At 40.4% G+C, this 13,267-nt stretch overlaps 2 protein-coding genes across 5 annotated transcripts in view; one reads left to right on the forward strand and one right to left on the reverse strand.

Annotated features, from left to right (window-relative positions):
- Positions 1–13,267, forward strand: part of LOC134226587 (neurogenic protein mastermind) — a 471,961-nt gene that overhangs the window by 325,669 nt on the left and 133,025 nt on the right. The gene's annotated exons all lie outside the window — the stretch shown is intronic.
- On the reverse strand, positions 9,146–9,887 carry LOC134223711 (general odorant-binding protein 99b-like). Its single transcript, XM_062702902.1, has 2 exons — positions 9,759–9,887; positions 9,146–9,684 (listed from the first exon to the last, which is right to left on the reverse strand). The coding sequence occupies exons 1-2, from the start codon at positions 9,795–9,797 to the stop codon at positions 9,295–9,297; spliced, it is 429 nt and encodes a 142-aa protein (XP_062558886.1). The 5' UTR covers positions 9,798–9,887; the 3' UTR covers positions 9,146–9,294.

Raw genomic sequence — 13,267 nt, forward strand, 5'->3', positions numbered from 1 at the left:
TCCTGAAAGGATTTTCTTCGAAATCCTGAAAGGATTTTCTTCGAAATCCTGAAAGGATTTTCTTCGAAATCCTGAAAGGATTTTCTTCGAAATCCTGAAAGGATTTTCTTCGAAATCCTGAAAGGATTTTCTTCGAAATCCTGAAAGGATTTTCTTCGAAATCCTGAAAGGATTTTCTTCGAAATCCTGAAAGGATTTTCTTCGAAATCCTGAAAGGATTTTCTTCGAAATCCTGAAAGGATTTTCTTCGAAATCCTGAAAGGATTTTCTTCGAAATCCTGAAAGGATTTTCTTCGAAATCCTGAAAGGATTTTCTTCGAAATCCTGAAAGGATTTTCTTCGAAATCCTGAAAGGATTTTCTTCGAAATCCTGAAAGGATTTTCTTCGAAATCCTGAAAGGATTTTCTTCGAAATCCTGAAAGGATTTTCTTCGAAATCCTGAAAGGATTTTCTTCGAAATCCTGAAAGGATTTTCTTCGAAATCCTGAAAGGATTTTCTTCGAAATCCTGAAAGGATTTCCTTCGAAATCCTGAAAGGATTTCCTTCGAAATCCTGAAAGGATTTTCTTCGAAATCCTGAAAGGATTTTCTTCAAAATCCTGAAAGGATTTTCTTTCAAATCATGAAAGGATTTTCTTCAAAATCATGAAAGGACTTTCTTCGAAATCCTGAAAGGATTTTCTTCGAAATCCAGAAAGGATTTTCTTCGAAATCCTGAAAGGATTTTCTTCGAAATCCTGAAAGGATTTTCTTCGAAATCCTGAAAGGATTTTCTTCGAAATCCTGAAAGGATTTTCTTCGAAATCCTGAAAGGATTTTCTTCGAAATCCTGAAAGGATTTTCTTCGAAATCCTGAAAGGATTTTCTTCGAAATCCTGAAAGGATTTTCTTCGAAATCCTGAAAGGATTTTCTTCGAAATCCTGAAAGGATTTTCTTCGAAATCCTGAAAGGATTTTCTTCGAAATCCTGAAAGGATTTTCTTCGAAATCCTGAAAGGATTTTCTTCGAAATCCTGAAAGGATTTTCTTCGAAATCCTGAAAGGATTTTCTTCGAAATCCTGAAAGCGATTTTCTTCGAAATCCTGAAAGCGATTTTCTTCGAAATCCTGAAAGGATTTTCTTCGAAATCCTGAAAGGATTTTCTTCGAAATCCTGAAAGGATTTTCTTCGAAATCCTGAAAGGATTTTCTTCGAAATCCTGAAAGGATTTTCTTCGAAATCCTGAAAGGATTTTCTTCGAAATCCTGAAAGGATTTTCTTCGAAATCCTGAAAGGATTTTCTTCGAAATCCTGAAAGGATTTTCCTTGAAATCCTGAAAGGATTTTCCTTGAAATCCTGAAAGGATTTTCCTTGAAATCCTGAAAGGATTTTCCTTGAAATCCTGAAAGGATTTTCCTTGAAATCCTGAAAGGATTTTCCTCGAAATCCTGAAAGGATTTTCCTCGAAATCCTGAAAGGATTTTCCTCGAAATCCTGAAAGGATTTTCCTCGAAATCCTGAAAGGATTTTCCTTGAAATCCTGAAAGGATTTTCCTCGAAATCCTGAAAGGATTTTCCTTGAAATCCTGAAAGGATTTTCCTCGAAATCCTGAAAGGATTTTCCTCGAAATCCTGAAAGGATTTTCCTCGAAATCCTGAAAGGATTTTCCTCGAAATCCTGAAAGGATTTTCCTTGAAATCCTGAAAGGATTTTCCTCGAAATCCTGAAAGGATTTTCCTCGAAGTACTGAAAGGATTTTATTCGAAATTCTGAAAGGATTTTCTTTGAAATCCTGAAGGATTTTCTTCGAAATCCTGAAAGGATTTTCTTCGAAATCCTGAAAGGATTTTCTTCGACATTCTGAAAGGATTTTTTTTCGACATCCTGAAAGGATTGTCTTCGACATCCTGAAAGAATTGTCTTCGACATCCTGAAAGGATTTTCTTCGAAATCCTGAAAGGATTTTCTTCGTGGCCTCGGGCTGAAAGTCTCCTTAATAAAGACATAAAAAGATTTCAATTCGAAGAGGTTTCGGCCAAACGACTCTTCCCCCTCTCTGAATGCTGTTCTGACTTCTCTCTGAATGTTGATCGGCGTTCTTCCTGAATGCTAGTCTGAATTTTTGTCAAATGCTGATCCGAATTATTTTTCAATGCTGGTCGAATTTCTCTCTGAATGCTGGTTTGAATTCTCTCTGAATGCTGATCGGAATTCTTTTTGAATGCTGGTCCAATTTCTTTTTTTTTTGTGTCTTTATTAAGGAGACTTTCAGCCCGATGCTATGGTCCAATTTCTGTTTAAACGCTTATCGGAATACTTTCTGAATGCAGATTCGAGTTATGGTCGAGGATTTATCTACACTTAGCATCTTTTGCGATCTAATAGCGCGGAATCATTTTGTTTGGACTGACATCAATTTTGGTTTGGTTCCGGATCAAATGATGTTTGATCGCAACATTGGATTCCAAAAATAGTCTTCAGAGCCAAATGGATTTTAGTAAGGATTTCCATGACTTAATTATTAGGAGGTATTCCAAAGTTGATCAGCTCTAAGGATTTGCAAAGATATATTTCTATTTATTTGATCTACAATTCTAGTGATGGGGATTGATTTTTGGAAATTCTTCCAAGATTTTGAATGTAAACCTGAATCCTTTCCTAATCCAAATTTCGCGAAGAAACCCAACGGTAAAATCCATTCCCCAAACGTGAACCGATCAAAGCAAACTGTGTACGCCTGAATGGCGGCTATCACATTTTACTTTGCACTTGGTGGTCGTTTTTCCGCTCCTATTCACCACCATACCCAACAACCGCCATCAATCTAAAAAATGATGAGAAAAGTTCATTTCCTTCTCCGGTTTTTCCGAAACTTACATGCGATCCACGTGTGTCGATTGACGATGGGGGCTGCTGGATGGCGAGAAGAAAAAAATCGATCACCATGTGCTCTGCGCTTTGGGGCCGACTACAAAAATACAAACTCTGCACATCGTCATCGTCGTCGTTGTCGTTAGCATTATTCAGTTCATGAATGTTTTTTTTTCTTCTGTTCAATAAATAGATCCACAGGGGGGCGGCTCGGATAGATTTCGGTCATTGCCATCACTTCCGGAACAAACTGGAAATGTGGCTCCAGGTTTCTGTCAGCGCACTGTGAATCTCCTTCATCTTACATCGGCAACTAGTGTTTTGCTAATCAAGGGGGATGTTGTTTGACAAGAATGGCGTCATAAAATGGATGGAAGGAAAAGTAACTGAAGTGATTATTTGCATGAATCAATTTTTATTTCGACGAAATTAGATTTGCTATTTTCGCCCAAAATCGATTCCACCTAAACAAACTGTTTTCCCAATTCATTGGCTGATGAATAACAAAGAACGGAATTTGGTCGAAACTCATTGCAAATTCTAAACTTTGCCCACATCCGGTCTGTGACCGGATTATTGATTTTAACGTAGGTACACGAGTTGGATAGTGTCGAAGAGAAGTTGTATGGGCTTCAACCAAATCATTATCGATGGAAGCGAGCGTTATAGGAAAATAATGCTATCAAAACTTGACCTATGTTGATTTGTGATATTAATTACACATTGTTTCAACAGTCAACTTCTGAAGATTAATTTTGAGAAGTGAGCTTATAGTAAAATCATGACAATAAGACAATAATTGATGAATGTCTCTCAAATGTGCTCCAGGTTTGTTGCATCCTGAACTCATAAAAAAATAAAAACAACTTGCATGTCATCAAACGATCTCCAACGCTATTTCTGGTTATAACAGTCTGATAAACGGGCTTTGAAAGTATTTCTGAAGGAATTATTGAATTATCCATCAAAAAACTTCCTTAAGGAATCTCCGCAACTTCCCAATGATCCACCAAAGAACTTCTTGATAACAATCCCTATCAAATTCTAGAACGAGTCAATGAAGGACTTTTAGGAGAAATATCTATCAGAATCCTGAAGGGATTCCTCTCAGAAACCTCAGAATTGTGACTTACAATCTCATAAAATTCAGCAATCCTGAAGGGATTATTCCTTCAGAATCCTGCAGGGATTTCGTTCAGATTCCTGAAGGGAATACGCTGAGAATCCTGACGATTTTTCTATCAGAAACTTGAAATGATTCCACTAAGTATCCTGAAGAGATTCCTCTCAGAATCCTGAAGGGATTCCTCTCAGAATCCTGAAGGGATTCCTCTCAGAATCCTGAAGGGATTCCTCCCAGAATCCTGAAGGGATTCCTCCCAGAATCCTGAAGGGATTCCTCCCAGAATCCTGAAGGGATTCCTCCCAGAATCCTGAAGGGATTCCTCCCAGAATCCTGAAGGGATTCCTCCTCAGAACTCTGAAGGATCCTCTCAGAATCCTGAAGGGATTTCTCTCAGAATCCTGAAGGGATTCCTCCAGAATCCTGAAGGATCTCCTCCCAAAATCCTGAAGGGATTCCTCTCAGGGACCTCTCAGAATCCTGAAGGATTCCTCTCAGAATCCTGAAGGATTCCTCTCAGAATCCTGAAGGGATTCCTCTCAGAATCCTGAAGGATTCCTCTCAGAATCCTGAAGGATTCCTCTCAGAATCCTGAAGGATTCCTCTCAGAATCCTGGAAGGATTCCTCCTCAGAATACTGAAGGGATTCCTCTCAGAATCCTGGAAGGATTCCTCTCAGAATCCTGAAGGAATTCCTCTCAGAATCCTGAAGGGATTACTCTCAGAATCATAAAGGGCATCAACTCAGAATCCTGAAGGGATTCCTCTCTGAATCCTGAAGGGATTCCTCAGAATCCTGAAGGGATTCCTCTCAGAATCCTGAAGGGATTCCTCTCAGAATCCTGAAGGGATTCCTCTCAGAATCCTGAAGGGATTCCTCTCAGAATCCTGAAGGGATTCCTCTCAGAATCCTGAAGGGATTCCTCTCAGAATCCTGAAGGGATTCCTCTCAGAATCCTGAAGGGATTCCTCTCAGAATCCTGAAGGGATTTCTCTCAGAATCCTGAAGGGATTCCTCTCAGAATCCTGAAGGGATTCCTCTCAGAATCCTGAAGGGATTCCTCTCAGAATCCTGAAGGGATTCCTCTCAGAATCCTGAAGGGATTCCTCTCAGAATCCTGAAGGGATTCCTCTCAGAATCCTGGAGGGATTCCTCTCAGAATCCTGAAGGGATTCCTCTCAGAATCCTGAAGGGATTCCTCTCAGAATCCTGAGTGATTCCTCTCAGAATCCTGAAGGGATTCCTCCTCAGAATCCTGAAGGATCCTCTCAGAATCCTGAAGGATTCCTCTCAGAATCCTGAAGGATTCCTCTAAGAATCATGAAGGAATTCCTCTCAGAATCCTGAAGGGATTCCTCCCAGAATCCTGAAGGGATTCCTCCCAGAATCCTGAAGGGATTCCTCTCAGAATCCTGAAGGGATTCCTCTCAGAATCCTGAAGGGATTCTTCTCAGAATCCTGAAGGGATTCCTCTCAGAATCCTGAAGGGATTCCTCTCAGAATCTTTAATGAATTCCTTTTAGAATTATGAAGAGATTCCTCACAGAACCCTGAAGGGATTCCTCAAAGAACCCTGAAGGGATTCCTCAAAGAACCCTGAAGGGATTCCTCTCAGAATCCTGAAGGAATTTCTCTCAGAATCCTGAAGGGATTCCTCTCATAATCCTGAAGGGATTCCTCTCAGAATCCTGAAGGGATTCCTCTCAGAATCCTGAAGGGATTCCTCTCAGAATCCTGGAAGGATTCCTCTCCAGAATCCTGAAGGGATTCCTCTCAGAATCCTGAAGGATCCTCCTCAGAATCCTGAAGGGATTCCTCTCAGAATCCTGAAGGATTCCTCTCAGAATCCTGACGGGATTCCTGTCAGAATCCTGACGGGATTCCTGTCAGAATCCTGACGGGATTCCTGTCAGAATCCTGACGGGATTCCTCTCAGAATCCTGAAGGGATTCCTCACAGAATCCTGAAGGGATTCCTCACAGAATCCTGAAGGGATTCCTCACAGAATCCTGAAGGGATTCCTCACAGAATCCTGAAGGGATTCCTCACAGAATCCTGAAGGGATTCCTCACAGAATCCTGAAGGGATTCCTCACAGAATCCTGAAGGGATTCCTCACAGAATCCTGAAGGATTCCTCACAGAATCCTGGAAGGACCTCACAGAATCCTGAAGGACTCTCACAGAATCCTGAAGGATTCCTCACAGAATCCTGAAGGATCCTCACAGAATCCTGAAGGATTCCTCACAGAATCCTGAAGGTTCCTGACAGAATCCTGGAAGGATTCCTGACAGAATCCTGGAAGGATTCCTGACAGAATCCTGGAAGGATTCCTGACAGAATCCTGGAAGGATTCCTGACAGAATCCTGGAAGGATTCCTGACAGAATCCTGGAAGGATTCCTGACAGAATCCTGGAAGGATTCCTGACAGAATCCTGAAGGATTTCTCCATAGAATCCTGAAGGATTCCTCACAGAACCCTGAAGGGATTCCTCACAGAATCCTGAAGGGATTCCTCACAGAAACCTGAAGGGATTCCTCACAGAATCCTGAAGGGATTCCTCACAAAATCCTGAAGGGATTTCTCACAGAATCCTGAAGGGATTCCCCAAATAATCCTGAAGGGATTCCCCAAATAATCCTGAAGGAATTCTTAACAGAATCCTGAAGGGATTCCTCACAGAATCCTGAAGGGATTCCTCTCAGAATTCTGAAGGGATTCCTCTCAGAATCCTGAAGGGATTTTTCACAGAATCCTGAAGGGATTCCCCACATAATCCTGAAGGGATTCTTAACAGTATCCTAAAAGGATTCCTCACACAATCCTGAAGGGATTCCTCTCAGAAACCTAAAGAGATTGCTCCCAGAATCCTGAAGGGATTGCTCCTATAAGCCTGAAGGGATTGCTCCTATAAACCTGAAGGGATTGCTCCCAGAATCCTGAAGGGATTGCTCCTATAAGCCTGAAGGGATTCCTCCCAGAATCATGAAGGAATTTCTCGTCGAGCTACATTGATGAAAAAAGACAAACGCCCAAGTAACATTTTAAGTTTTATACCGCTCTAAGAATGGTTTTCAAGATCAATTTAAAAGATCTAACAATAAAACCGAGTAATACACGGCAACCTTCTGATGGCCACTATAAGAGTAAGATATTACTAAGTGGCCCTCTCCAGATAACCACTATAAACCTTTTATAAGAGCATTTAGAAACCCTTTTTAAACCACCCGCAAAAAAGGGAATTTGGCTGCGGCAGCTGTCAAAATGTTGCATTAAAAAAGAGAAACAAATCTTTGCAGAAAAATGATAACAAAATGGATTGTTGATGAAAATTATGATGATGACTACAAAATAATATTTTATTTCAGGTTGTTATTTCGATTCACCACCATTAAAAAGAAGTGCGCTTCCGATTTTATATGGTCAAATGCTGTGAAAAAATAAGGTTGAACACCACGCGCCGGCCATATAACGTTGTTCAGGGAAATAAATCGAAAATATTAATTACCACAACATCTAGGATGTCCACTAAATCGATTTGTATTTTTGCCCAAACTATTAATTAATAAAATTATTTATCGGAAAAACTATGATAAGCAGTGAAAATTTCGTTAAATCATGCAATTCAGTGATATATTTCATTGACTGCGAAATGCTTTTCCGTTTTCAACATGGCCATCATGAAATTTGATCAGAAAAACTTTGCTTTTATAAAACACCGTCATAAACTATTCGCAATACAAACATTCTTATGGGGGTAATTCATTTGACCACATTATGACCAAAAATTGTAGATTTATTCGAGTGTTGAAAATTGGATTTATTACGCTCTTCATCACTACCATAGATCTGTTCATATGGTCAATAGGCATTTGACGTTTGAAGCATTTTTCAGCAGATTTATGGGAGGTTTATTGATAGCAATAAGAGCGCTAATAAAACTGAGCAATCAGCTTCGTGATTGCTGTCATAAGTCTGCAATAAGAATTAGATAAATCCAAGAAGCAAGAAAATTGTTACTTGGACGGTGTATTAACTATTTACGACGTTCAGAGATGAGTCAGCCGAAGGCTGCAAATCTCTTAACTAAAGACGAAAAAATGACGAAGTCTTAGCTACTTATTAGAAAGAAAAACATTATGACCATGTCCAATTAATATTTTTCTCCTCATCTCTAATGTCATAAATTGCGTCCATTAAACCCATTAGTGTAGTTCCTAATTATGCCAAACTGTGAATCACTAATCTCTATTGATTTACAAACTCACCATTCGCACCTGATAGTTTGAACTCTATTGACCTCCCCAGTTTATAAACAGCACAAGCAAACGCTAAATTTCCTGCATCAGTTGCCATACATACTCGATGCTTGCACAAATTCCAAAGCCGCCAAACCAGGATTTTAGTGCACAAATTGTTTCCCATTTTCTCCCCTCTCCCCTTGGTCTAAAGTCATCCGGGGACCCATCACACCTTTGGATATGACTCCATTCCCTGGCCGCGATGAACGAATGCAAACGCAAACAAATCTACTCGGCATGCATTTCGATTCGCACCCGGAATCACCTATCGTCAAAAGTGCATCCATTTCCCCCAGCGCAGCGCGGCCCCGCGTCACCGCCGACTGGGGCGCCAAATTCGTAACCAATCGACCGAATCCAATTTCAACCGGATAAGGGTGACTGGATGTTGATGGTCGGGGTGTCGAAATCAAATTGTGTGTACTTCTCAACCTTAATTGGATTTTTCACTGAACACGATGTTTTTCAGATTTTTCAAAACAAATCAGAGCTGAGCACTTCGGTTTGGTTTAGTTTGTATGGTTCAGAGTTATGGAACATCACAAACGAAACCCATTGCAGAATGACGCATACCCTCATTTTCCTCGTGGGAATCGAATAAACGAACTTTGCAAAAAACAACTTGATACCAACCATTTGCTGCTACGATTTTGTGATACCATTGCATCGCCATAAAGAACCATCAGGGTAGACCATTTCTCGGTTGGGTAAAACTTTTCAATGTGATAACCGCTTTGAACCAGTCTAATGAAAACCTCACGTTGGTATGAGTGCATGCATCGTACTTTGCATGGGTTCATCGCATAGGAACAGGCGTTCGAATATGTATCCATAGCTGCCGTGTGCATTGATTTTAACCGACCCATTTCGCATATGCACCTACGTTCAATTTATTGATGATAATTATTGCATTTCGCAAACTTTTCCCCCCATAAGCTCGGACTCGGTCACACACACCGAAATCGATATTCGCAATGCTCGGAGGACAGTTTTCTACCCCAGCATCAAAGCGATCTAACTCTTCGTCCGGATGTGCTCCTTGGCGGACTTCATGGCACACCGGAAGAACAGGTACGACTTGCGACACACGCCGGACGCCAGTTCCTCCGCGGGAAGGGCCTCGGTACAGGCGGTCGTTGCCTGGCGGTGCTCTTCGAACCCTTCCTGACCGTCCAGCTGCTGTCGCACCAGGTCCCAGTTGGTGCCCGTTTCGTCGTCGTAGAATCCACTGAGAATTCCGACGCACCGAATCAGGCAGTGCATATCGTCGCTGTCGGTTTGGAAGCTTTTCTGTTCGGCTTTCTGGACGGTGTCCTTCGGAGTTTGGAGGATTTTTGAGCACTTCTGGCGGAAGCCACGGTAGTCGTCCTCCCCGTAGACGACCGCCGAGCAGTGGTGGAACAGCTGGGAAATGAAAGCGGATTTGGGGTTCAAATGGAGATCGTATTAAAATTAGAAGTGGGAAGTGGGATACTTACAAATCCAATAAGAAGAAGCGTTGCAACAAAGATCTTCATTGTGTATGGCGAAGAACAGCTTCTGATGAACTGAATGCATGGCTTGATGCGTCCAGCTGCATTTATTAGGGTTCAATCAGCTTCAGTCTGTTTGAAAATCGCAAACGATTATCAATAGAGGAACTGATAAGAAATCTTCCTGCATTGAATAGCTCTATATTCTCAAACTATGTTGTTAATATTATGCTTTTATTGGCATAAACAAGTTACAATTTAAAGGTCATATCACATCAAGGTGCTTCTTCTGATATTGTTTGCCGTTCACACCAACCAGATTATTCAGTTGCTGTCAAGAGATTTTTTTTGTTTCTTTATTAGGCCGATACAAATATTTAAAAACTATTTTGTCTCCCCCCCCCCCACGGATTTTTTTGTCAAAAATAATATTTTAACAAACAACATAAAATTCGGATAATTTTGAGGATTTTCAAAACATTCTTTAACAATGGTTCCTCTTCCTACTAAAGCTGTAAATTTCCCATAATTATCAATTTTCAAAAAATATTTTCTTTTGTGGATGTACTAATACCTCCACTATTGGTATCGTTACCCTAGTCCTTCTTTGAAAATTGCTCATTCTTCAACTTTGATTGATGAGATGAGTGCATTTCTTCTGCTTGAACTTGAATGCATTCCATAAAATCTTTTGGAATACATCCAACTTGTTATCAACTTGTTCTTGATCGACTTTTGGTCCCTTTCAACATTTTGTCTTTTCGATGTTTTGTTCTTTCGACTTTTGTAATTTTGGCCTTGTGTCTTTCGGCCTTTTGTCCTTGCGGTTTTTGTCTTTCGACCTTTTGTCATAGATTCCAGAAATAGCCCGTGAATCCCAGAAACTTCAGAATTTGGTTACAATTCTTGTGTTCTGAAAATCGAATAACAGACTTGATTTTTTCCGAAGATAGACGAATATAGACCTGCAGTCGTGAGAGGTCGCGGTTAGTCGATGACTAACAAGCTGTCTAGAGATGATTTTTATTTTAAAAATTTAACCTTCTTACAAAATTACTTTCCTGGTTAATTTACCTCAAGAAGAGAAAAGAAAAGAACCTAATAATATACAATAATATCTGCCCTCATGGACTAAGCCCAGTTTACTGTTTAAGCGACTCAGAGACTGTGACGATAGTATTGTGCTTTGTAACAAAATGAAAACTTTTGTGATCATTTTCCAAGGCTCTCATAGATGTGAATAATTTCTCCGCAGTACAAATAGCACTTGCTATCAAATCATTTATCACCACAATCCCCCACGGGGCGGCCGAATTTTCAAAAATATCAAAGTAGCTTTTCTGGAGGTATGCTTTTCTTATGTGATTATCTGGTGCTCATTTTTTGTTTTTGTTGCGAAGCGAATGAGTAGATTTTTTTATGAGTGGTACAATATCTAAGATTTTTAGTTTCAGAATCCTTTCTAAGCTTCCAGAAAAAAAATAATCGGATAATTCAGATTGCTCGAATAGGCATGAAATTCTTGAACTCAAGAGCTGAAATTTCTTCCACTTGATCTGTAATCGTTTTTTGTTTGCCACATCCAAAAGTAAGGCAAATTTTTCCAAGATTTCAGTAAAATATTTCGATTAAATGGCGTCTTGCGGAACTCGAATTGTCCAGAACTTGTCACGAAAATAGTACGGTTGATCCCTCATCCATCGGTCTATCCTTATGGAAGGAATAATTTTTTTTCAAATCGAGGGTCAAAAGCAATCTGGCCGAATTCAGCTTATCCAAAATGACCTCAATAATGGCAATCACCCTATTTAAACGAATCCCAGTGTCGTCCGTTTTATGTTCAAGGACAATAGGGATAAATAGGACTGCTGAACTGGGACAAGCGCTTCCGTATTACCTTTTTCTTTTAGGATTAAGATCCGTCTTATCGCTCCGTTCATCCATTCACTGATTTGATCCACGATCGTTTTTCCAATTCTAGCGAAGTAGTTGATTTTCATCCCTCTGCAATATTTTAAGTGACTCTTACTGATTCTGATTTTTAAAGAGTATATTTAGAGTGTGCCGCCGCGCTACGCCCCTGCCGCCGATAGTTTTCTGCACGCTGGTGCCGACATTTTTGTCGAATATGCCATTTGACCGAACAAACCATTTGGCCGAAGCTCATCTCGCCTAAAGTTATTTGACGAAAATGTCATTTGGTCGAATCGTACATACGGTTGAAAATGCCGTTAGGCCGAACAGTTCCTTTGGGTGAAAACACGGCTGAATCATTGTGCCAAAAAATTAGGTCATTTGGCAGAAAATGCCTTTTCGGAGAAATGATTGTTTTTCAGAAAGGACATTTTCGGGCCAAATAGCCAAATGGCCATTTCAACCATACGGCATTTTCGGCCATATGATCTTTTCTACCAAATGACCATTTAGGTCAATTGATTATTGCGGCCGAACGGCCATTTTTGGCCAAATAAAAACTTGTCGGCTGTATGTCAATTTAGGACAAACATTCTTTTCGTTCAAACCATTTTCGACCTAAAAACCGTTTATGACAATCTTTAAATTCGGTTAAAAGGAATTCGGCTAGATGGCTTAAGGTGTTGCTCGGCCAAGTAGAATCCGAACAAATGGTTTTCAGCCAAAGTCGAATAAGTCATTTGACCGAAAAAAAAACATTAGAGGCTGTTTACAAATTACATAAAGCTGTATGAGTAGGGAGAGGGTCAGACCAAGCTATACGATCCATACAAAAAATATGCATGCAAAAAGTGTTACCTGGAGGAAGGAATGGTGGTTTAAAATTACTCACATTTGCTTTACGTAATTTGTAAACGGCCCTAAGGCCATAATCCATCTGGCAAATATGTCATTCAGCCGAAATGGACATTTGGCCGAATATGTCGCTATTTGAGAAGGAGAAAATAACTCAGCATAACATGGCCCATTCGACCAAATGGCTCTTTCTGTCAAACGTCCATTTCAGCCACGCGACTTTTTCGAACAAATTACTAGTTCGGTCATATGTCTTCTTCTTCTTCATTGGCACTACTTTCCCACTAGGACATTGGCACCTCGCTGCTTAGAGTTCATTAGGCACTTCCACAGTTATTTACTGCCAGGTTTCTAAGCCATGTTACTATTTTTTGCATTCGTATATCATGAGGCTAACGCAATGATACTTTTATGCCCAGGGAAGTCGAAACAATTTCCGAATCGATCCTTGCCACCCTCCGCATGGTCTTGCTTTTTTTCAGGTTCGTTTATTTGGTAGGCTCAAGCATGTATAACACTTTACGGAGCCATTTTTCTTTGTGATATATACAATCAATATCATTTTATTATACGGTTAGTAAGAGGGGGGTAGAAGCCAGCGTACTGTGGTGACTGAGGTTAGTTTACAATGTACAAGGATGGATGGGGCTTAGGATTTGGGATCAGGAAATTTCAGCTTCTCATCCGGGCATTTGGCGTCAGGGCGATGTGGCGTGTCGTCGTGCTCGAGGAATGGTTCGACTGGG

The sequence above is a fragment of the Armigeres subalbatus genome, chromosome 3, assembly GCF_024139115.2.
Source record: "Armigeres subalbatus isolate Guangzhou_Male chromosome 3, GZ_Asu_2, whole genome shotgun sequence".
Classification (NCBI taxonomy): Eukaryota; Metazoa; Arthropoda; class Insecta; order Diptera; family Culicidae; genus Armigeres; species Armigeres subalbatus.